We start from the raw sequence: 24,017 nt of genomic DNA, 5'->3' as shown, positions 1-24,017 counted from the left end.
TCACACCAACATAGGGAGGATAGAAGGTAGTTTTCACACTTCTAAGCACAATCGATGTGCATACATATGCATCAAAGTTTTGATTTGTGATATTGATTTTTGAAGAAAATGGGAAAATGGAAAAAAAAAGGACAACCCAACTAAACGCTTGTGACCAAGAAAAAAATATCTTTGCTATTGTATTGTGCATCAGTTCGTTTTTTTAGAGGATTTGCCTTCAAAACTTTTGCTATTCCTCTCCATCAAAATGGTCTAGAGGGTAGTCAGTTTTGTATATACTTGAAGTTTTGTTCAACAGTGCTCTGTATTCTCTTCATTCAATGGCCAAACTTAAATGAAAAGTGGGAAAACCCAAATTTTTAATGTTTTAAATAAAAGGATAAAATGATCTCAAAAATATCAAAATGGGTAGTTTTGACATTTTCAAAAAGTTGAAGTCATACATGTCATCAAGTGATACAAATAACTAACAGACTGTTAACGGCATGTACTGAATTGACAATTTTCAATAGTTTAGATATTGCAGTGAAACATTTTAAAGTTTGGATACTACTTCAAATTATTGTTGGAAGAAAGGATAGCATTTAAGGAACATATTGAGGTCTTAGAATAGGAACCACATATCTTCTTCTTCTTCTTAGTATTATTAGAACTTGCTATATGTTCCACGCATAAAATATCCGAGATCTTATGAATGCAAATGGATTAGATTTTATTTGATTTAAATTTGAACATGACTCATTTAAGTTGTTCTCAGATATCAATTTATCCATGATCAAAATGGATTAGTACAAAAATTAATTTTTATGGATTGAATTTAGATATTGCTTGATCCAAATTGCTGAGATCCTCTATAACCTATCTACATTGATTTTAGTATTAAAATTCATTACAGTTTATTTTGGTTTGGGATTTGGATAAACCTTGTTGTGTGTGTGTGTATGGTATATGTTGTTTTGTTCACCACTAACGGATACCAACTAAGAGAGTGAGTATGCGAAAAAAATACATTCCAATTAGCTTTTACCTTTCAATTTATGCTAAGTATGTGAATATTTGAACCCAATCACTTATGGTTACAAAGATTATAGCCTCATTTGCCCATTGAATCACTTAAATGATTTTATTATTTTTATTCAATTTAATGTTTGAATATATGTAATAAGTAGTATAAGAGGTAATATTTTAAAAAAATTAAAATGATAAGTTTTGAATCATAAATTAATATATTATGATAACATAATGGTTAAATTACTCAATTTAATCAAAGACAAGGTTCTTTCTTTTTTTTGGAGGGGGAGGGGGGGGGGGGGGGGGGTGGGAGCCTACTCCTGCAATGTAGGCTCCATATTCTGCCTTGGAACCAAATCAAACCTACCCATAAATACCCTTATATACTATAGTGACCAGATCAATTAACACCTAAAAGATTGAATTATTTTCAATTCATTTTGTTCATGATATCCAATATTAAGGTTATTTTTTTGTTCAAATTTTACTTTATTTATTAATAATACAAAATATTTGATGATTTCAAATTTAATTTATCCATGTTATTCCAAATCTGATTGCAATCCAAATTACATTTGAAATAATAAAAATTAATTAACCATAGTAAAATAATTCATTAAATTACTTAAATAAGATAATAATAATTATTATTGATAAAAATATTTTTATTAATATAGTAAAAACAAATAAATTAATAAAAAGTAATAAGATGAATTAAAAACTAATATCCATTTAAAATTAATATAAAACAAACACAAAAATTGTTAGTTTTGTAATTAATTTTTACTGACAAACTTAAATTCCATTGAAAATTAAAAAAATTAATATAACTAATTAAATTTAATAAGGATTAATAAAAAGAAAATATAGTAAAAATTTATTAACCTTAAATATAGTTTAACTAACATAAAATCAACTTAAATTCTGTTTAAAAATAAGAAAAATTATAAAAACCTCATTGAGTTTTCTAACAATCATATGAACCTCCCCTATATATGTTTTGACATTAACAAAAAAGCTCCCATAATATTTTGAAAAAAGGTGCATACTTTCCTTCAATTAACATATAGAAAATGTTGATGCAATACATTAATTTTATTTAAATATCAAACTTACCCTTAATCAACTTTATTTAAAAATAATTATATATCAAAAAATATTTTTACCATAAATAATACAAAAATAACTACAAAGCAGAAAATTCAAAAATTTAATGAAAAATTTTGTGCATCTTACGGACATCACTTTGCTTCGCGCTGAAGCAAAAGGGCTTTCGGTCCCCGCAGCAAAGCAGCCCGGCCCACGTCGTGTAAAGATGATAATGACGTTTCCCTTATCCCTTCTCATCAATAAATGAATACGGAGGATCACATCCGAGTTCCAAATAAAGACCAAAGCGACTGTCGTCCTTTGTGGTCTACATAATTTTTTATGACTATGGAAGGTCTAGATCAAACTATAGACTGCTTATCAGCTGCAGCATATCGATTATAGAAAATTACAATGCTTGCGTGTCATTAAATGTGGGCTGGTGCGCATTGCTCGTGGCTCGCATTCTAGAAAAAAAACTTGCCATAGAGCACAGCTTTATTTAACGGACTCTCGGTATTCTCTCTGCTCTCAGAGGCTCAGTTACTGTTTCAACTTTCAACTTTCAGCTTTCAGGAAGTTGGCAACTCTTTCTTCGCGCTAAACCCTTCCGCCAGACCTGTGGTTTTGCACTTTTGCTGCCTATTATCGCTCGAGTTTCTCCATGAAAACCCCAGTCGTTATCCACGGTTAGCGAAACCTCTCGCGTTCACCGTACGGCACAGAGCGACTGAGCACTTTTCTTCAAGACTTCAAGTTGAAAATCACTAGAAGAAGGTAATGGTTTAATTTCTCCAATCTTTCAGTTTGTGGTTTCACTAGCTTAAGTGGTCTTAGACAGTCTAGGCTTTGCGATTTTGATGTTCAGAAATGTTCTTTTCTGTTTACATTTTTTGTTTCCCGTCCCTTAGGAATTTTGATCAGCAGAAAAGGATGGAACGTAAGACGCCTAGCAAGAGGTCCATTATAGAGTGCCTGGATGACAGCGACGAGAAGGTCTACAAATTCAGGATTCTTTTACCGAATGGCACCACCACGGAGCTAACATTGCGAGAGCCAGGGGAAATGATTTACGTGCATGAGTTTATAGATGCTGTCAAGCATGAATATTTCAGGAATACTAAAACAACGGAAACCTCCAAGCCCAGGCGAAAGATTTTGTGGAAGAGCAAAAGCATTTATCTGGAGGATGTTTTTGAAAATAAATTCAGAAAGCAAATCTATTTCAAAAACTTCAAACCATTTAAGTGCCACATCTTAAAGTTTCACGTGAGTCTGCAGTCGCATGTATAACAAATTTGTTTATTTTACTATTTCAAATTCCAAGGATTAATGAACCATTAACATTCCGTTTCTCTGTTGTGGATTAGGATGGTGCCGAAGACATTGCTGATAGGTTTGAGGTGATTTTAGCCGTCTATTCCATCAATTTCTTAATTTTCCTTTTTGTTGAATTACCTCTTCCTATTTGTACACGTGGTGTATTTGCTGTGCTCACACACATTTACTTGCTCTATCAAAAGTTCTATTTGAATTCTATTCTAAACACAATTTGTTTGGCTGGGGCTGTAGAATATGTGGGATTTGACTCCAGACACAGATTTACTCATGGAGCTTCCGGAAGAGTATACGTTTGAGACTGCTCTAGCTGACCTAATAGTAAGCTACCCAGATTTGATTCTTGTAACGGATACAATTGGTTGACTGCTTAAGTTCCTTGTTATTGCGGCCTTTGTTTTATAGCACATTATTTTATTGTTTACTAGGACAATTCATTACAAGCTATATGGTCTAATAGTCCTGACGAGAGGAGATTAATTAGGTATGTCTGTTAACACAATTCTTGTTAGTTGTTTCAGAGTATTGAACTCAGTAAATTTTTTTTTTGCTTTTCCTACCCACTCCCTTTTTCTATGCTCCCTTTATAATATCACTTGAGATCTTGGACAGGGGCAGGTAAAGAACATTAGAATTTTGTAATGTTCACATCCTTAACATTTGAATGAATCACATAATCTATTATTACCTCTAAATTTGTTGTTAACTTTTCTCCTTAAAAGGTTATTGTAAAAAATGTCTGTCATTCTTTGACACCAGTAAGATGTCTGCAGTCTCCAGCATGGCTGCTTAACAACTGGCAGAGATTTTCCATTATGGAAATATTGCGGGCTATAATATGAGTATGATATCTAAGCTGGGAGCCTGGAACCAGAAAGATGAGGTCAATGAGTGAGGAACAAACAATATATCACGGAAACTAGATAGCTGAAAGAAAGATATGGTTAACATAGTTGGTGTTAATGGCAATGTTTTGAAAGTAAAAGGCGCAAGAAAAGTGAAAGGGCCTTTTAGTGCTCAAAGTGCAAGGCACCAGGTGTGGCATGTGCCTGGATGAATCTAGACACAATTTAAAAAAATAAAAAAAGCATTAATACATAAAAATATGCAAAGCTGAATTCTAAAAGAAATCAAATGCTTTAAAGTTTGTTAGCTCTAATCAAACCTAACATATACTAATTGGGTTCACTTATCTTGGGTCCTGCCATTAATGGTTAGGTGTATGGCATATGAAAGATTTTGATGTTAATAAAATTATTATGGTTTTTTAGTGATATTAAAAATGAAGAAGAAAATTAACTAGGGCTGCAATTTGTGCATGCAACAGCTTGACATAGCCTAAAGTTTTGCATGGGTTGCTTGGATTGTTTGGGCTTTGGATTAGGCAGATCCAGAACCAACCCTATTGATAATTGAAATTTGTAACTCATTATGCAGATCCAAACCCTGTGTAATAGAGTTGGATTTTTGGTCTGGTTGGTTGATCTGGTCCATTGATAGCTCTATGCACAGGTATCTTGTATTACAGTTTGTAGGTAAGTGGTACCTATTCATCTCTGTTGAGAACCCCTTTTGGTGGTGATGTTACTGACATTTACAAGTCCAGTTTAGTGCTACCATTGTGTTTGTTGGAGATTTTGATCAATATATGTCAGCAGATTAAATGATCCATGGTTACTTGAAAGTTCTTATCCACATAAGGAGAGAGGGCCTACAAAGTTTTTGGCCTGTTCTATTTTTTATGATCTTGGTGCATCTTAGAAAATGGAAATTCCACTTAGGATGAACCATCTGTGGAAACTGGAAAATTGTTACTTTAACTGCACATCAGATTTACTTATTTGATATGAAAATTCTTTGTTTTCCTTTGATGCATTTTGGGATCTTCAGTCTTAATGTGGTATTCATTCCTTTACATAGAGTGACAATTGACAAACGAGGAATTGCTATTTTTGACACCGGTCCTGGAATGGATGGCAGTGATGAAAATTCTATTGTGAAGTGGTAAGCTTTAGCAATATCTTTATTTGAACTTTTATGTATGAGATTGTTACCACATCATGTTATGCTCCATGGTGTTTTGGAATAGTGAATTAGAGTCATGCATTTATGAGAAAATTTCATCAGAAATTGGACCTCTTTCATTGGCTTAACTTCACCCTCTGTGTGCATAGGGTACTCAGCTTACCTGGTATTTTTTTATTATATTTTGTGATTTCGTATTCATTTGAATAATAATAACAATGTATATAAGTTAATGTGGGCCAACCTCATGGGTAACCACTTTTTATTGATTGAATCCTTCGAAACACCACACAACCAAAATCAGTTATTGTCCAAAGATAAATAAACCAATCATCCTATCTCTGTTTGTTTGTTCAAGCCAATATTATAAAAAAAAAGCATACAAGGCTTATGCCTTGACATGAGGCTGAAGGGAAAAAAAACATGAGGTGAGGCCTCTGTGTGAAATTGTAAAGCATGTTTCTCACACTTTGAAGGGAGGCAGTGGTGAAATAGTCAGATTTTTGAGAGATGTATGGTGTGGGGATAGGGCTCTGATGGAGAGATTTCCCTCCCTATTCAGTTTAGCTGAAAACAAAGATGCTGGAGTGGTTGAAATTTATGAAACCCAAGATTAACTGGTGTCCTGGTGCCTTCCTCTTCAAAGGAACCTAAATGATTGGGAGATAAATGAGCTGGCTGCCCCTCTTAATTTTCTCAAAAGAAAATTTCCAGATAGAAATCAGATGGATACTAGATGCTGGAGGTTGAAAAAAGAAAATTGTTAAGAGTGGTGTAAGCTGAAAATTTTCTTTTTCTGGAGGTTGATACTAGATGCTAGAGGTTGAAAATTTTCAGTCTACAAGAAGCTGGCAAATATCCCAGAGTCCAAACTTCCCCTGCGAGCAGATCTGGTTACTTCAGCTCCCTTCAAAAGTAGCCTTTCTAATGTGGTCTGTGATTCTAGACAGATGTCTCACTAGAGACAATCTACTCAGAAAAGGCATAAACATCCAATCTGATTCCTGTGTGTGCTGTGTGAAGATAACAGAGAAATCATAAACCATCTTTTCCTGCATTATCCTGTGGTAAGAGATATGTAGTATCACTTTTGCAGACCGATTAACCTATCTTGGACTTTCCTGGAAAGGGTGGCAGACCATTTGAACTCCTGGAAGGTGAGTGGTGTAAGCAGAAAAAGAAAATTGTTATGGACAACCTTACTTGCAGTGGTATCTTGGTCTGTTTGGAAGGGGAGGAACCAGATAATATTTGAAGCAAAGTTCAGTAGAGGAAATGTTTAGAAAGAACTTGGGTGTCATCCACTCTTGGCTGGCAGCAACAAACAGTTAGATATGTTCCACATCAAAACTATTTTGATACTGCTGCATTGTTTTTCTAAGCTTAGCAGGAGAGCTGCAGTATATTTTGTATTGTGGCTCATTGTACATGCACATACCTGTACATCTTTATAGCTTTTTTCTCAAAAAAAAAAGAACCCACTTTATTGAATGGTTGGAGAACAATCCTTATTGTTGTGCCACACCATAATACTATTTATTGGATCCACATTTCAATACCTATTTTTAGCTCCAAAATTAATCTCAAACATCCAACTCCTGGTTTAAGTGCTGACTACCCCATTGATGTTAACTTTGAATATGTTTAACCTTACGATAAATGCTCTGATACTGCAAAAAACCCTAGATTATTTTGAGTTTCCTAGTTTATAGAGATCCATACTGTCCATGTTCATTGATATGGTCACCTGTATGAGTTAAATGCAATAACCGATACGTCTCTCTTTGACAGAATGCAATATTGCAAAGCTGATCTTCTTTTTAATTGATACCTGGTGCTTTTAGGTTTTCTTTTTGCATTTTTGTTCCCTTTTGCATATAGATTTATGATACTAAATCTTTCTTGGAACTGATTTGGTTTTCAAAATTCTGTTTCCAGGGGAAAAATGGGTGCGTCGCTTCATAGGTCATCTAGAGGGCAAGCAATTGGAGGAAAACCTCCCTATTTGACAGTAAACTATTTAATGAGACTACTAACAGAAAACAGATTCCTATTTAATAATGATTTATTGAATTTTGTCCATAATAAGTTTCAATGTGGGGCATGATCTTTCCTTTCCTTCTTGAAATTTTCTTGGTTGTGTTGAATGAAATTTCTGGTATCCTTGCAGCCTTTCTTTGGTATGTTTGGTTATGGGGGACCTATTGCAAGCATGCACTTAGGGAGGTATGGCTTCTACAAAAAAAATGTTCATCGTTTTTTTTTTTTTTTTTTTTTTTTGTAATACCATTTAGTAGCACATTCAGATTCAATTCCATTTCCCACTATATCGCAGGTGTGCTTTAGTTTCATCCAAGACAAAAGAGTCAAAGAAAGTCTATACACTACATCTCGAGAGAGATGCTTTGCTCAGTAGTTCTGGGTCTGAACAGACTTGGCGGGTAATTGATTGTTGAGTCCTGCTAAAAAGTAATCAATTTTGAGTAGCTTAATGTTATTGAAGGAAAACATTTTCATCTAGCTAAGTTTTATGAAAAATAAAGATGTACTTCTATTGCTGCCTTGTCTTTCACTACTTGTGATTTTGGTTTTTTTGTCATTGCTTTTTTTTTTTCCTTGTGACATTTGTTTTATTTTCTTTGAAGACTGATGGTGGATTAAGGGACCCTTTTGATGATGAACTTAGCCAATCGCCCCATGGAAGCTTTACAAAGGTATTTTATGTTCCCCCTTCCTGTACAATTGTTCTTTTCTATAAGTTTTAGTTATGCTCTTCAATTGGTAAAGAAGAAAAACAACATTTCGAGAAGAAATGACTGTTTAGAAAGTTGCAAAAATTCAAAAGAAAGTAGCAGAAATCAGAGTTCAAGAGGAGAGAAGAAGAAGAAGAAGGTGGCGACAACTTGGGTTCAGAGAGAGATTTTTGAACATAATCTCTTATCTTACTCCCTTAATTCTATTTCATTAAGTTAAACTTTAATAATTTACAAAGAAGCCCCTAGTTGGGCAGAAAATTAAAAGACATAACATAAGAAAGAATAAAGCCTAGATTAAGGCCCATTACAGCAAAGAACATAAAAAATAAAAAAGGATAAACAGCCTATGGGCCATTCGGCCCATCTTCTCTACACTCCCCCTCAAGTTGAGCATAGATGTCAATCATGCCAAGCTTGCCAGTATCATGCTGAAGTTTAGCCTTGGGAATGCCCTTGGTGAGGAAATCAGCTAACTGTCCTTTAGAGGTGATGAACGGTAGACACACCTCTCCAGAAGCCACTCTTTCTTGAATGAAGTGTCTGTCAACTTCAATATACTTAGTTTTGTCATGTTGCATTGGGTTGTGAGCAATGTTGATGGCGGCCTGATTATCACAATATAACATCATTGGCTTATAATTCCTTCATCAAGGATCTAAGCCACAATAGTTCAGAAATTCCATGAGCCATGGCTCTGTATTCTACTTTGGCTAAAGATCAAGCAATAATTGATTGTCTCTTGCTTCTCCAAGAGACAATATTACCTGCCACCAAGCTACAGTACCCAGAGGTAGATCTTCGGTCATCTGTGTAGGCTTCAAGTTTCATATGGCCATGCTTAGCAAAGAGAATTCCCTTTTCAGGGGAGCCCTTCAAATAACATAGAATCCGCTCTGTTGCTGCCATGTGAGTATCCCTGGGAGTATGCATGAACTGACTAATGCAACTGATAGCATATGCAATGTCTGGCTGAGTCATGCATAGATAAAGAAGTTTTCCAAGTAGTCTCTAGAAGACTCCCTTATCTTCTAACAATATTCCATCTGAAGCAGAGAGTTAATGGATCATATCGATAGGAGTAACAACTGGTCTAACACCCATCTTCTCTGTTTCAGAGAGCAAATCAAGAACATACTTTCTCTGAGAGATAAAGATCCCATCCTTGGATCTATCAACTTCTATGCCAAGAAAGTATCTCAATTCCCCTAGATCTTTGATTTCAAACCCTGTATGAAGGAAATATTTGAGATCATTAATCCCTAAGACATCATTACCAGTCACAACAATATCATCAACATACACAATCAAGTAAACAGCCAAGGATCCTCTCTTCTTCACAAAGAGGGTATGATCAAACTGTGTCTGTACATAGCCAAAGCTAACAAGGGCAGCCCTAAACCTTTCAAGTCATGCTCTAGGGCACTGTTTGAGTCCATAAGGAGATTTTTCTTCAGCCTATAGACATTTCCTTTCATATCTGTTTCATACATCCCTGGAGGAAGAGACATATAGATCTCCTCATGTAACTTTCCATTCAGAAATGCATTCTTTACATCTAGTTGATAAAGTGGCCAGTCTGAGTGTGCAACCAAAGATAGTAGAACTCTCATAGAAGTCATCTTGGCAACAGGGGCAAAGATGCCCTTAGTAGGGCGGTTACTAATGTAGCTGAACAACTACAACTTAAAAACATAAACTAATGGGCCTAAAGCCCAACAACTTCCTAATTAAATAGCTTAAAATAAGAATAAAAAACAACTAGGCCCAACTCAACACTCCCCCTCAAGTTGGGAGTAAATGCCACACATTCCCAACTTGCGTAGATCATGCTCCAGTTCGTTCTTTGCAACACCTTTTGTGTGAACATCCGTGAGCTGCAGATCAGAAGCAATGAGTGGAAGACAAACTTCTCCAGAATCCTGTCAATTGCCTCCCAATGCTGGACTTGTAGAGCATGCATGTATTGACTTACTACACTTACTGCATAGGAAATGTTTGGTCTTGTCATACACATCTATAGTAGTTGACCCAGAAGTCTTTGATATCTCCCAATGTCCTTTACTGGTTCACCTTCTGATGCATTGATTCTATGGTTCTGATCAATAGGGGTATTGATTGCCTTCGTTCCAAGCTTCCCTGTCTCTTGAAGAAGATCCAAGATATACTTCCTTTGAGAGATAAAATTATATGTTTTGATCTTGCAACTTCAATGCCTAGGAAGTATCTCAGTTCTCCAAGATCTTTAATTTCAAATTCTTTATGTAAATTCCCTTTCAGATAATCAATCTCACTTAGGTCATTCCTCGTGACAACAATATCATCCACATAAACAATTAGGACCGACACCAAAGATCCCCTACGCTTCACAAACAAAAGCAATCAAGGCCTTTCTGAATCTGTCAAACCATGCTCTGGGAGATTGTTTCAAGCCATAAAGTGACTTCTTAAGCCTGCATACCTTTCCCTTTTTACTATCACTGTAAAAGCCAGCAGGAAGATTCATATACACTTCCTCTTGCAGATCCTCATTTAGGAAAGCATTCTTCACATCAAGTTGAAACAAGGGCCAAGAGTAAGAGGCAGCAAGAGAAAGAAGTATCCGAACAGAGGTCATCTTTGCAACCGATGCAAAGGTATCTAAGTAATCAACACCATAGGTCTGTGTGTACCCTTTTGCAACAAGTCTTGCTTTGTACCTTTTTATACTTCCATTTGCCTTATATTTTACCGTGTAAACCCATTTGCATCCAACTGTCTCCTTGCCTTTTGATAAATCCACAATGCCCCATGTCTGATTCTTAATCAAAGTTGCCATTTCTTCTTGCATAGCTGTCTTCCATTCAAGTTTGGAGAGAGCCTCACTAACACCCTTGGGTATAGACACTGAGTCAAGGGAGGAAAGATAAACATGGTAGGAAGGAGAAAGTCCACTGTAGGATAAGTACTGTGAAATACAATGAGTGGTACATTTTCTCTTCCCTTTTCTAAGAGCAATAGGAAGATCAAAGTTATCTGTAACAGGTTTAGTAGAATCAATGGGAACTGAAACAGTAGCGGGATCAAGAGGAATACTTGAATCCATGTCAGCCGAATCTAGAGTCTCTAAGGAATTGACAGGAAGTGATGTGAGTTCTGTTGTAGTTGAATCAACCTCCTTGTGAAGTATTTGTCGTAAGTGATGCTGAGAAGCAGGACGCAAAGGAGGTGGTATGGTAGGTGACACAGGATGGTCAAGCACAGAAGTAGACACAGGGGTTGGAATTGGGAGAGGAATAGACTGCTGACTCGCTTCCCCAAAACACTCCCCCTGAGAAGGATTCTTTGAAAAGAAGTATGTGGATTCAAAAAAGTGACATCCATGGTTACATACCGATTCTCATAGATTGGATCATAGCAGCATTACCCTTTTTGATTTTCTGCATATCCAAGGGAGACACACTTCTTTGCCTTGGGATTAAGCTTTGAGCGGTGAGGACCAGGGACATGTGCAAAGTAGACACACCCAAACACCTTGAGAGGAATATGAAACATCTCCCCCTCAGGAAAAAGGAGACTGAATGGGGTGTTGAGTCCAAGTATACGAGAGGGCACCCTGTTAATCAGATATACTGCTGTGAGAACTACATCACCCCAAAACCGAACTGGAACTATAGATGTGCTCATCATGCTTCTTGCAATCTTAACAATGTGTCTGTTCTTCCTTTCTACAACACCATTCTGTTGTGGACTATAGGGACAACTCTGATGGACAACACCATATTCTAACAGACATGAAGGTGTTTTTCAAAATATTCCCTGGCATTGTTTGATCTGAACACCTTTATTCTTGTTTCAAACTGTGTTAGCACCATCTGATGAAATTGTCTCACCAAGGATGGTACTTTTGCGGGATCTCATCAGGTAAATCCAAGAGTATCGTGAAAAATCATCCACAAATAAGAGAAAATATTGATAGCCTCCCATAGAAGGAACATGGTAAGGTCCCCACACATCCGAATGAATAACATTAAAAGAAGAAAAATACCTTTTATTACTAGGTTTAAATGAATGTCTACAATGCTTTCCAAGTTGACAACCTTCACACTCCAGACTTGACAAACTAATAGACTCAAAAAGTTTTGGAAACAAAAGACTCAGAAGAAAAAGGTAAATGGCCCAAACGATTATGCCAAAGCATAATTTGACCCACAGACCCTGATTCACTATCCCTACTGACATGATGACTCTGATGAGGAGGAAGAACATCTAGGAGGTAGATCCCATTCACTTCACGACTATTCCCAATCGTCCTCTTTGAATCCATATCCTGCAAAATACAATGACCAGGAGAAAAAATTACTGAGCAGTTCAGGTTCTTAATCAAACTACTAACAGATAACAAATTAGTGCTCAATCTAGGTACATGAGGACTGAGGGTAGAGAAATAGAATCACTAATTTTGACAGATCCCTTCCCAGCAATAGGAACATGGGATCCATCAGCTATGGAGACCCTATCTCTGCCAGAACAGAGCTGGTAAGAAGAAAAAATAGTAGAGCTATGAGTCATGTGCACTGAGGCTCCAGAATCTATAAAATCCAAGGAGGTCCCTCCTTACCTGAAGTAGAAATATAATTTGCAGTGACGTGTGAATTACTTGTGTGATCTAAGGCAGTAGAGTGGACTCCACTAGTGTCACCTGTACCTTGTTGTCCGCTTGTTGCAGAACTGGAACTGGCTGTATCCCGCTAGTTCAAAAGTTGTCAATACCTCTCAAGTTTGGCCCTTACTACAACAGCTGCAACAAACTCCAGAACAACTGTAGTAGGAGGGGTCGAAATGTCACCAGTAATTGCCATGTGTGCATTTCCCTTCTTATTTTTCAGTTTAGCCGGCACAAGATGTGGGTGAAGCTTCTAGCAAGTATCTCTTGTGTGTTTAGGCTTCTTACAGTAGTCACAAATCAAATTTCTTTTGTCTTCCTTCTTGATTTCACTGCCACCCCGATCTCCACTTTGTTTAGGTTTTACAGTACTCACCATGGCAGACTAATCAGAAACAGGATTTTTCATCATCACATCTCTCCTGCTCTCCTCCCCTGACACAAAGGCATATGCCTGGGAGAGGGCAACACTGTCCCTGGAAAGAAGATGCTGTCTTGCAATATCATACTCAGGATTAAGGTCAGTAAGAAATTCAAACACCCTATACTTCTCTAGATGTTTCTAATAGGTAGCTGCATCCTTAGTGGTTTCCCAAGCAAATGTCTCTAAATGGTCAATCTCCTGCCACAAGGTTTTAAGGGCTGAAAAATAGGCTGCAACAAGTCTATCTCCCTGCCTTGTGGAAATAATCTGATTTCTCACTGATAAGCTCTAGTAACATTCTCCCTCTGTGTGGGGCAAACTGAGAAGGTAAGTAAACCGAGAAAAGTCGTCAATGAACAAGATAAAATATTTGTAGCCACCCATAGAAGGTAAGTGGTAAGGCCCCCACACATCAGAGTGCACAATATTAAAATGAGAAGAAGATCTTTTATTACTCAGAGGATAACTGTTTCTACAATGTTTTGATAGTTCACAAGACTCACAATGAAGACTGGACAAATTAATTCCCTTAAATAGTTCTGGGAATAAATGACTTAATGCAGAAAAAGAAAGATGACCCAAACGAAAATGACATAACATGACTCGATTGATGGACTCTGTAGATGTAGACCCAAAAGCAGCTTTTCCAGGTCGTTCATGGCACTGCCCAGGAGTATCCAGTAGATATATTCCATTTGCCTCACGACCACTCCCAATCACCTTTTGAGACTCTAGATCCTGAAAAACACATTAAGAAGGGAGGAAGGTTACACAACAGTTTAATGACTTAGTTAGGCTACTTACAGATAACAAGTTTGTATTTAGTCTGGGTACATGAAGAGCAGAAGGAAGAACCAAGGAGTCTGTAGCTTTGATGGTTCCCTTGCTGGAGATAGGGGCAAGAGAGCCATCGGATAGGGTGATTTTGTCACGTCCAGGAAGTAAATCATATGAAACAAACAAAGTAGAAAGTCTGGTCATATGATCAGAATCCATCCAATAACAGTATAATTTTCTTGCATCCATTTTTCATATGATGGATCATCTTCTGGAGGAGCCTTTTTGCTCCCGGAGATAAAACCCCATTTTCCTCTACTACAAATATGAATTTTTACTGATTGTGACAAAGCCAGATAATTAGTTCCATCCAGCTTGACTGTGGTCATAGCCAGTAGAGAGTCTACAGAGGCTCCTGGAACCTGTCCGGATTCAGCAACATGTTTGTTTTCAAAGTCTAAGGAGTTCATCTTCTTAAATACTTCAAAAATGACTTCAAACAACTTCGAATAACAACAAATAAACAAAAACTGTGTTGTGAGCCAACTTCTATGTAGCAGTACCAGTAACTTGCATCCCACCCGGAAGCTGGGGGAAACAGAGAAAATTCAGCCGCTCTTTGTAGACTTCACAGATCACCAATCCACTTGATTCGATCTTCAAGAAGAAGACTGAAAAGGCTTTTAGTCACTAAGTGCCTAGGTCAAGCTCCCTGTGGGCCCCGCAATCAGATTTTTCCAGAAAATTAGGGTTTCGGGCAACACACTTGAATTTGTCATGAGGACGACAAAACTAGTCCCCTTCTCTCTGAAGGGATGGGATATCCATCACATGGACGCCCAAGTCTTACGGAATGGATTGGGCGAATTGTAAAAATTTCTCCCATCTTTGCAGGGAATCGAATTCCCTATATTTAGAAAAACATGTTTTTCAAGGATCAATTTTGAATCAAGAACCAAACCAGATCTGAACCAAAAGGAGTAGGAGGGAGGATGTACCTGATACAGAGAAGCAATATCTCCCAATGGAGGTGTTCATGCCCAAGGAAGGATCCAAAATCTGCTCCCACTGAAGATGGCGCAATGTAGGATGGAGCAGAATCAGCAATGTTCTTCCAAAAGAACTTGACCCTTCACAAGAATCAACTGGACGGCTTGTGAGTACAGTTCCAACCAATCTTTTCCCAAAAGATTGGAATCAAGATCAAATCTTGATTTCTCCCAAGAATTGGAGATCGAACTGAAGGTGATGGCGGCGACAGGAAGGAGGCGACAAGAGAGAATTCGCAGGGTGCAAAAATTTCTCTTCTTGTGATTTTCAGCTCCGAAGAAAATTGAGCATCAACCACTAACTGTTGCCACCCCTTTCTTCTTTCATAATCTTAAAGGGATCAGCTTCTAATCCCATTAGGAGTTGCTAATCCAAATCATATTTGGATTAGAAGTCCCTTTAAGTGATAAGGGATAACCCTTATCTTATCTACAGATCAGATCAGCCATCTCCTAATCTAATTAGGAGGCTTCCAGATCTAAATCTCATTTAGATCTTGGACTCTCTAAGTGGATAGGGTATAGGCCCAATCCTATCTGCTGATCTATCTCAGAATCCGCCCCCTTTAATTGACTGATCAAATCAGCCCAGTTCAAAATGGGCTTAAAGCCCATTTAAGGTTATGTACTCACTTAGCCTTCCAAACTGCTGCCCAGTTGGGCTTCCTTGTATGGCGTGGGACCCAAACATTGATCTACACATCAACCACATGGGTTCAACCCAGCCTTTGTTACAAGGCCTGGCCGAATACACTGTTATGGACAGTGCACCCCCTGAAACCCATCTTATGGGCTCTATGGGCCCAACACTTGTCCTAAGTAGTCCCTGGGCCAAGCCACCTTGTAACACCCAGGGACTTGTGGGCAGATGCAAGATTAGCCCATCAGGTATTATCCTCAATGGTCTTACAGTTAACCTCTCAACCCATAATGATCAAACACGCCCGACAAGGGAGGACTTCTCCATCGACTACAAGGAACAGTGTTGCACTCTCCGCTTACATGAATCCCGGGAATTAAAACCTTTTGCAAATCATTTCGAAACCATAACATATATATATATATATATATATCTTTATATAAATATATTTTGCAAAACAAAATCTCAACAATTGAAATCGGCTGTCGGCAGTCTTGGTTTCCATCAGAGAGAGTGCATCCTCGATCATTACCTTTGTTCGACAAAGGGGCTGATTCTGTCACTATAATCACCCACTCGGATGAATTCTCGGATTATTCCAACATTCCCAGGTTTTGACCCCCACTAAGGATCTCACTGATTGGTACATCAAAGACAGCCCAATCCGACACAGTGTAGTATCATAATCGAGTGTAGGGGTTAGGTGTAACTTTCCAGTTTTGCCCATCTATCTCCAAGGTCCAGGGCAATACTGGAAATCTCGTCCGGTTCAAAGGTTTTATTAATCCTACACTGCATGTGCTTCGGGTCTCACCCTGGTAGCTGAGACAAGTCACCCCAACAGTTGGCTGCACACCAGTGTTAGCCTTGGCAGGATAAATCTCCCTAGACTTACCCAATGGCTGTGAACATTCTAAACTAACACAAGTCTCATTAAGTGTTCGGTTTAAGGGTATTACACAGAAACACACCACAGGAACATGAATCAAATGTCTACTTTATTCATTTACAATAAATTCAAAATGTACATAATTCTTATTGAAGCTAAGGGCATACAACTGTCTAACAACTCTCACTTGCACTAAGGTCCAATCTAGTATAAGCCGGAGTCCAATACTTTCCACGTGTTTCTCGAACACTTTAAGTGTCAGTGGCTTAGTCAATGGGTCTGCTACATTCTCTGCTGATGCTACCTTTTGAATCAAGATATCCCCTCTACCAACAATCTCCCGGAGTACGTGGTACTTCCTCTCGATGTGCTTCGATTTCGAGTGGGCTCGTGGCTCCTTTGCTTGAGCAATCGCTCCATTGTTGTCACACAACAATGGGATGGGTGATGTGCTGGACGGAACTACTCCCAATTCGTGAACGAACTTCTTCATCCACACGACTTCCTTGGCAGTTTCACTTGTAGCAATGTATTCGGCCTCGGTTGTGGAGTTTGCCGTGGACCCTTGTTTGCTGCTTTTCTAGCAAACAGCACACGATCTTATCGTGAAAACATATCCAGATGTAGACTTTCTATCATCCGGATCCGACTGGAAGTTCGCATCTGTATACCCTTGGATCTGTAGTGAACTACCATCGAATACCAGACAAAACTCTTTTGTCCTTCGAAGGTACTTGAGTATGCATTTCACAGCAGTCCAATGCTCCTGCCTTGGGTTGGCCTGGAATCTGCTTACTATACTCATTGCTTGGGCAATGTCAGGACGAGTGCACAACATTGCATACATGATGCTTCCTACGGCTGAGGCATAGGGAACGTCTTTCATGCTCTCGATCTCCTCAGAGGTCTTTGGAGACATCTTCTTGGAGAGATTGACTCCATGCCTGAAAGGAACATTTCCTTTCTTGGAGTTTTCCATGTTGTATCTCTTGACTATTTTGTCAATATAAGTAGATTGGGATAATCCTATTATTCGCTTCGATCTATCTCTATAGAGTCGAAGACCCAGTATATAGGAGGCTTCTCCAAGGTCTTTCATGGAGAATTGCTGTGATAGCCATACTTTTATCGTAGTTAACATTCCCACATCGTTCCCAATGAGCAGAATGTCATCTACATACAGAACCAGAAACGTAACCTTGTCACCACTGTTCTTCCTGTAAACACGGGGTTCATCCGGATTTTGCTCAAAATCAAACTTTTTGACCGTAGAGTCAAATCGGATGTTCCAACTTCTAGAAGCTTGCTTGAGTGCATATATGGATCTATTCTACTTACAGACCATGTGTTCCTGACCCGTAGCTACAAAACCTTGCGGTTGCTGCATATAGATATCTTCAGTAAGATCTCCATTTAGGAACGCAGTTTTGACATCCATCTGCCAAATCTCATAGTCATAGTAAGCTGCTACAGCTAGCAGGATCCTAATGGATTTAAGCATGGCCACGAGCGAGAAGATTTCCTCATAATCGATGCCTTTTTTCTGAGTGTATACTTTCGCCACCAGACGAGCTTTGTAGGTCTCAACCCTGCCATCGGGGCCCTTTTTCCTCTTGTAGATCCATTTGCAACCAATTGCTTTTACCCTGGAGGGCGGATCCACTAGAGTCCAGACTCCATTGGTCTCCATTGAGTCCATCTCAGCTCTCATGGCATCTACCCATTTAAGGGAGTCTATGTCCAACATAGCTTCTTTTCCATACCCTACCAAGTAGGGCCACTCCGCTAGTTTCTTACTCTTATTCTAAAACTCATCATCACATCACATTTTATTTCTTTTTCTAAAATATTAATGCATAAACTTAGAGTAGGAAGTTGGTCGTATCTCTCTCACTACGAATCACTCTCTCATTTCTTCATTTCAATGAGGCCTTGTCATAGCTTAATGGTACGTTTGGTTTCTATGATTGAGATGGGAAAATGTAAATATTCCCATTAAATTTTCTTTTTTGGGTGTTTATTTACCGAGATGGTAGGGAAACCGTGTAATGCCAGTTCACAAGATCAAGGATGTGGGTTCGTGCTGAAATGGTGTGACCCCGATGAGAAAGAAAAAGTCATGGAAATCTGAAGCTCCACAATTGACTCTCACTACCTCCCTACGTTTACAACGGTCAATGTTCATCGGTCTCCTCATGCCGCCGGCTGTGGAGAAGGAAAACGCTAGGGTTCTCTCTATTCGCTACAAAGAATAGCTCTTTCTAAGTTACCTTGTATCTGCTTCTACTGCTAAAATCATGGCAGTAGAGGCATCAAGATGTGGTGGGTCAGCCAATTCCTACATCGGCAACCTGAATAGCTTGACATCAAAGAGTGAAATCCGTTGTGAAGGTGTTCTCTCCAATATTAACACTGAATAATCCAACATCGGATTGAGAAATGGTACCTTTCTGATTTATGGGGTTTTTGCTTGTCTCTTTATCTATAGCCACCATCGTGCGGTTTTGTGTTCTGGGGTTTTAATTTTATTGGTTTTAGGGTCTTTGTAACCCAACAAAATCTTGGAAAAATGTTTCAAAAGACAAGGGAACGGAAGGAAATGAAGATTATGTAGCACTGTTAGGGAAGATTGCCTATGAGATCTCTTCTTCATTTCCAGTGTGTCTAGGAATCATCTTGCAAAATTTTTTCAGTAATCAAACACAAGAAAATAATGAGAAAATAAATTTTCCCTTCCCATTCCCTTCTCAGCAACCAAACGGATTGTAAGGCCCCTTCTTCCTCTTCTCCTCTAGCAACATTGTGAAGGCACTCTAGAAACCATCCCATGTCGTGGCAACATCCTCAAATGTGAGGTGGTGTGTAGGGGTGGCCACGAGCCAAGCTTCTCACGAGTTATTCGAGCTTGACTCGTTAAAAGCTCGGCTTGGCTCGGTTTAAACCGAGTTCGATCCTGATACATAGACCCATTTGCTAATCGAGCCGAGCTTCTTGAGCTCGGCTCGTGAGGCTTGCGAGCCTAGTATAATAAATAAATAAATAACTAAATTTTTATTATATACACATACATACATACATATATAATAAATAATTTTTATTATAATAATATTTTTATATAATGCTTTTATTTTTTATGTTTAATAGTAAATAATTTTTATAAACCTTAATTTTTGTATGTAAAATAAAAACACTTTTTATATGTATATTTTTTATTTTATATGTATAATAATAAATAATTTTTATAATTCTTATTTTGTTGTATGTAAAATAAAAAATATATTTATATGTATAATTTTTATTTTTTAGAAAAAAGTTGGCTTGTAGTCGAGCTTGAGCTCAAGTTTCTAGCTCAAATCGAGCTCGAGCCTAAGACTATTTCAACAAGGTAAGCTCAAATAGCCAAGTATTCGTTTCGGCTCGGCTCGAATGCAACCCTTGTGGTGTGGTAGAAAAAGGGCCCAACAACTAACAATTAAATTAAACTTTAACCTTAGCACAACTGTCCATGGTTTTTGAACCTTTTTGATCCTTGGACTGTTTGGCCCAAAAACTATCTAGGCAACCAGTTCCGTTTCACCCTTCAACTATTTCTTTGCTAAAAAAAACCGTTGACTTGATCAGCAATCCAATGACCCAAGTAGTTAAACCGTCAATCCATTCAACCTGGATAACAGTTTTTTGCCTTTTTTAACTTTTTTTTAAAGAAAATCAATAAACCATCCACTCAAACTGGACGGTCCGACCCAAAAACCGGTGGCCAAAGTCCAAAGCGGTTCCTATTCTGGATTAATTTTTAAAACATTACTGTTATCAACTTATCATCATCAAGGATTGCCATGGAAGTTGCTCTCTTAGACATCGGTTGCAAGCTGCCACTGATTCTGGTGGAACCCAATGGCCATGCATGGAAGGGTATTTTAGTTATTTAAATACAAGATATTAGATACCTATTTAGCAAACAATTAGATGCCTACCTGTCAACACCAACTAGTTGTTACATATTTTGGAATATTGCAAAGCACAGGGTGTTCTATTTTGTCATTCTAGGTTTTGAGACCCTGCTCCAAATATTTTCTTCACCCATTTTATATATAATATACTAGTTAGATGGTTTCCCCTTGGAGGTGAACAAATAGCAGCACGCACCCTTAATTTACCCGATTTCCCAGCTTGAATTGATAATATAGTATATGAGATGGGAGTTTAATTGTTCTTGCTGGTTCATGTTGAGTTGCGATTGAACAAAAAGGTCGGTGGTTATACTGATAGATTCAATTTGGTCCCAAATTTGTTTTGGCATGAATCCCCCCGGCCGAGACCAATACGACAGTTAGATGGCGTCTTCACATGCTCATCATGTCTAGTCCCGTCAGCTGTGACTCAGAATCCTCGAGAGCCAGGACGCACGAAAAAGCTGTTCGGACAATTCTATTTCCAGCCCTTGTTGCTTTCTGAGTCCATCAGTTTTTCATTACTAGTAGTAAGTTCTGTTTGACTCCAACAAAAAACAAAACATACGTCACTCGCTTTAATCAAAATGTGAAAATAAAAGCAACTGGGTAGGTACTAGCAAGATGAACAAACCTAAGGCAACCCGGGGTTTAATAATTGCATGGAGGCCAGGTCAATTGACATCTTGGAGTTGTGACAGAATTCTTTTTCACATACACTTGCAAATATACTATAAAGCAACGAACAGTGAGGGAATCAAACAGTTTCTTAACAGTGGAAGCTCACACCACTGTACTGTACCCCCTGAATTGCATTAGTCCGGATTTGATATGTCGTTTCTCGTTAATCCCGTTTTCTTAATTAAGCTTTGCCATGTCCATTTGCTCTATTTAAATGGTCTTGGATCAAATCACTATTTGCTAAATTGATGCTTTCAACGGGTCTAATTAAACATCTATCCCACCCCACCCCTTAATATTTTCGAAAGCAACACACAACTTTTGTCTCCTTCTGAGTTCTGTCCTGTGATATAATTAATATTCATATACCCCCTGGACATCGGTGACTTTAATATACATTGATGCTCTTTAGGACTTGGGCCGTAGAGCTCTCTTTGCTGCAATGGGTAACTGCTCTCTCAAAGGAGTGGTGACTGGAAAAGGTAACGATGTTATCCGAATAATGACGGATTCCGGCGGGATAATGGAGATGGAAGGGCCCGTACTAGTTCGAACTGTAATTAGCGATTATCCCGGGTATGGTATTTTCCGTCAGGGTCACATATCATCGCCGTTGCTCCATCTTGATCTGCTTGTTAATGGCCATTTATACTATCTTCTTCCCCTGAGGGAGACGAGGGCTCCAAGCAGTAAGATCACTAAGGAATTAGACTCCGGGTTGACCAACAGAGTTTCTTCATTAAGGTTATCGTCGGGTACGGTTTCTGATCTAGTGATGAACTCGACAACAACGGAGCCAGCTCTTGAAGTTTTGCCTTCCCCCGGCAAGGGCGTATGGAAAGTGAAATTGGTAATTGATACCAAACAGTTAGAGGAAATATTGTCTGAACAGGTGAACACAGAGGCCTTGATTGAGAAGATGAGGACGGTTGCAAGCTCCGCCAACGCCACACCAAAGCGAACCAAGAGCTCTTGGAGGAGACCCACCTTCTCCGGTGTTTGTAGGATGCCTCCTGAGGACCTCAAATAGAATCCAGAATGTATACCTCCACTCCAGTACTACTCCAGACCAATTGTTGCTTGTTGGATTATGGACATCCCATCGAGTTCATATTTAGTTTTCTGGTATTTCCTAAACCAATTTTCTCTGTTTCCTGGACAGTCCATAGATAGAATACAAAAAACTCTTCGTTTTCTAGATCATTGTATTCTTGCTACGTGTTGGAAACGATGAGCAGTTCGTTTTCTTTCTTTTTCTCTTTTTTTTTTGTGTATGTAGATTTGTAGTCTCTTTAACTCGTTTTACCGAAATAGTACTCTGCACTTTTACCAGTAACCAGTTTGGGTAATCAACTACTATCAATAACAGATGCTAGGACCCCTTTAATCGAGCAACTGTAGACTCGACCCACCAATCTGTCCAGGTTTTCTTAGCCCAGTTCCATACCTATTTATGAGAGGTGGGCCTCTAGTACCCGGGGACCAGTACTACCCACATGCACCCCTAGTAAATCATGTTGATAGATAGGCTGTTCAAAAGTACAAACCGCTTCAGATTATCAGAATTTGTTTCTAGCGCAAATTGAAGGAAGTTTATCACCTTGCACATGTACAGTATGGATTAACCCTTAAAAAAAGCTACAATTTGAAGGAAACATCAAACATGTGAGAAACAAGAGATAACCTATTTTACTGTGAAGTTCATTTTTCCGGATAATTAGGGCTTGTTTGGCGTGTTTTTCTACGTCTTTCAGCTGCTTACAAGCTGGGAAGATCAAAAATTGGTCTATTCCCATTTGGCATGCGAAGATCTTGTCGCCAAAAGACGGGGCATCGAAAAGATGTGAAACGCTCATTTTGGACTGATTTCGGGAAGCTCCAAATGAAGCTTCTCGCATCTTCCGTATTTTAATCTCGTCCGAAAAGACCCAAAATGATGCACAGAAAATGCAAGTCTCTCAAACAGTCTTCGAACTGTCCGGATCTTATATCAAAAGCTCAATGTATTTATTTACTATCAAAACTATAAGAAGATTTTCTTAAAAAAACTTACCAAACAGGCCTTAGTAGATGGAAGAACACAAACGTCTGACCAGAAACCATCAGAGTCAACCCATAAAGAATTTTTTTTTGGTATTGATTATTCGCCTTTCGCCCCATAAGGCCGTAATTTAATTTTTATGGCATAATAAGGCAAACTTTATATAGCAACATTACACTACCAAAGGTGGATTTAGCTGCGTCTGGGGCTTACCCAGTTACGTGCCAACCGAGCCACCACTCGGTGCCTAGAAAGAGTGATCGGTCATTAATTCGAAAGCCGAAAGGTGCCCAGAAAAACGTTAGAATGGCCGCTACGGGCTGTCAATGATCAGAGAGAGTATTAGAGTGTGGAATGGAGTGCTTTCTTGTCATTGATAGCCTCCCCCTCGAGCCTTCTCTCGATCAACGTTTTAAGGGATGTTTGTTATACGGTTTCCTTTTATTTAAAAAAAAAAAACTAGTGGAATGACCCGTGCCATGCATGGGGTATCTGATATTCATGATGATGGTTGATTATGCTTTTATATATCAGATATAGATTTGTAATTTATGTTATTTTTTTCAATTTTTATGATTTTTTATTTTTTTGTAAATTTTTTATGTATTTTTTAATGGAAAAAATAGAAAGTTGAGGGTAAAGTTGAAAATTAAAATTAGAGTGTTTTGACCAAACCAATTGCACCACTCTCATTTTTCAGTACGA

At 38.3% G+C, this 24,017-nt stretch overlaps 1 protein-coding gene across 1 annotated transcript; it reads left to right on the top strand.

The window, feature by feature from the left end:
• Nucleotides 1-2,397: 2,397 nt before the first annotated feature.
• On the top strand, nucleotides 2,398-22,523 carry LOC104604776 (structural maintenance of chromosomes flexible hinge domain-containing protein GMI1-like). Its single transcript, XM_088896119.1, has 11 exons — nucleotides 2,398-2,877; nucleotides 3,012-3,369; nucleotides 3,471-3,503; nucleotides 3,673-3,759; nucleotides 3,867-3,922; nucleotides 5,359-5,442; nucleotides 7,402-7,474; nucleotides 7,634-7,689; nucleotides 7,799-7,904; nucleotides 8,109-8,177; nucleotides 21,684-22,523. Exons 2-11 carry the CDS (start codon nucleotides 3,034-3,036, stop codon nucleotides 22,299-22,301), a joined length of 1,518 nt encoding a protein of 505 aa, XP_088752245.1. The 5' UTR covers nucleotides 2,398-2,877; nucleotides 3,012-3,033; the 3' UTR covers nucleotides 22,302-22,523.
• The last annotated feature ends 1,494 nt before the right edge of the window (nucleotides 22,524-24,017 follow it).

Source organism: Nelumbo nucifera, chromosome 1 (assembly GCF_055504915.1).
Source record: "Nelumbo nucifera cultivar China Antique chromosome 1, China Antique-T2T, whole genome shotgun sequence".
NCBI lineage: Eukaryota > Viridiplantae > Streptophyta > Magnoliopsida > Proteales > Nelumbonaceae > Nelumbo > Nelumbo nucifera.
Note: the sequence above shows the minus strand (reverse complement) of the source record. Positions and strands in the feature narration are given on the sequence as shown.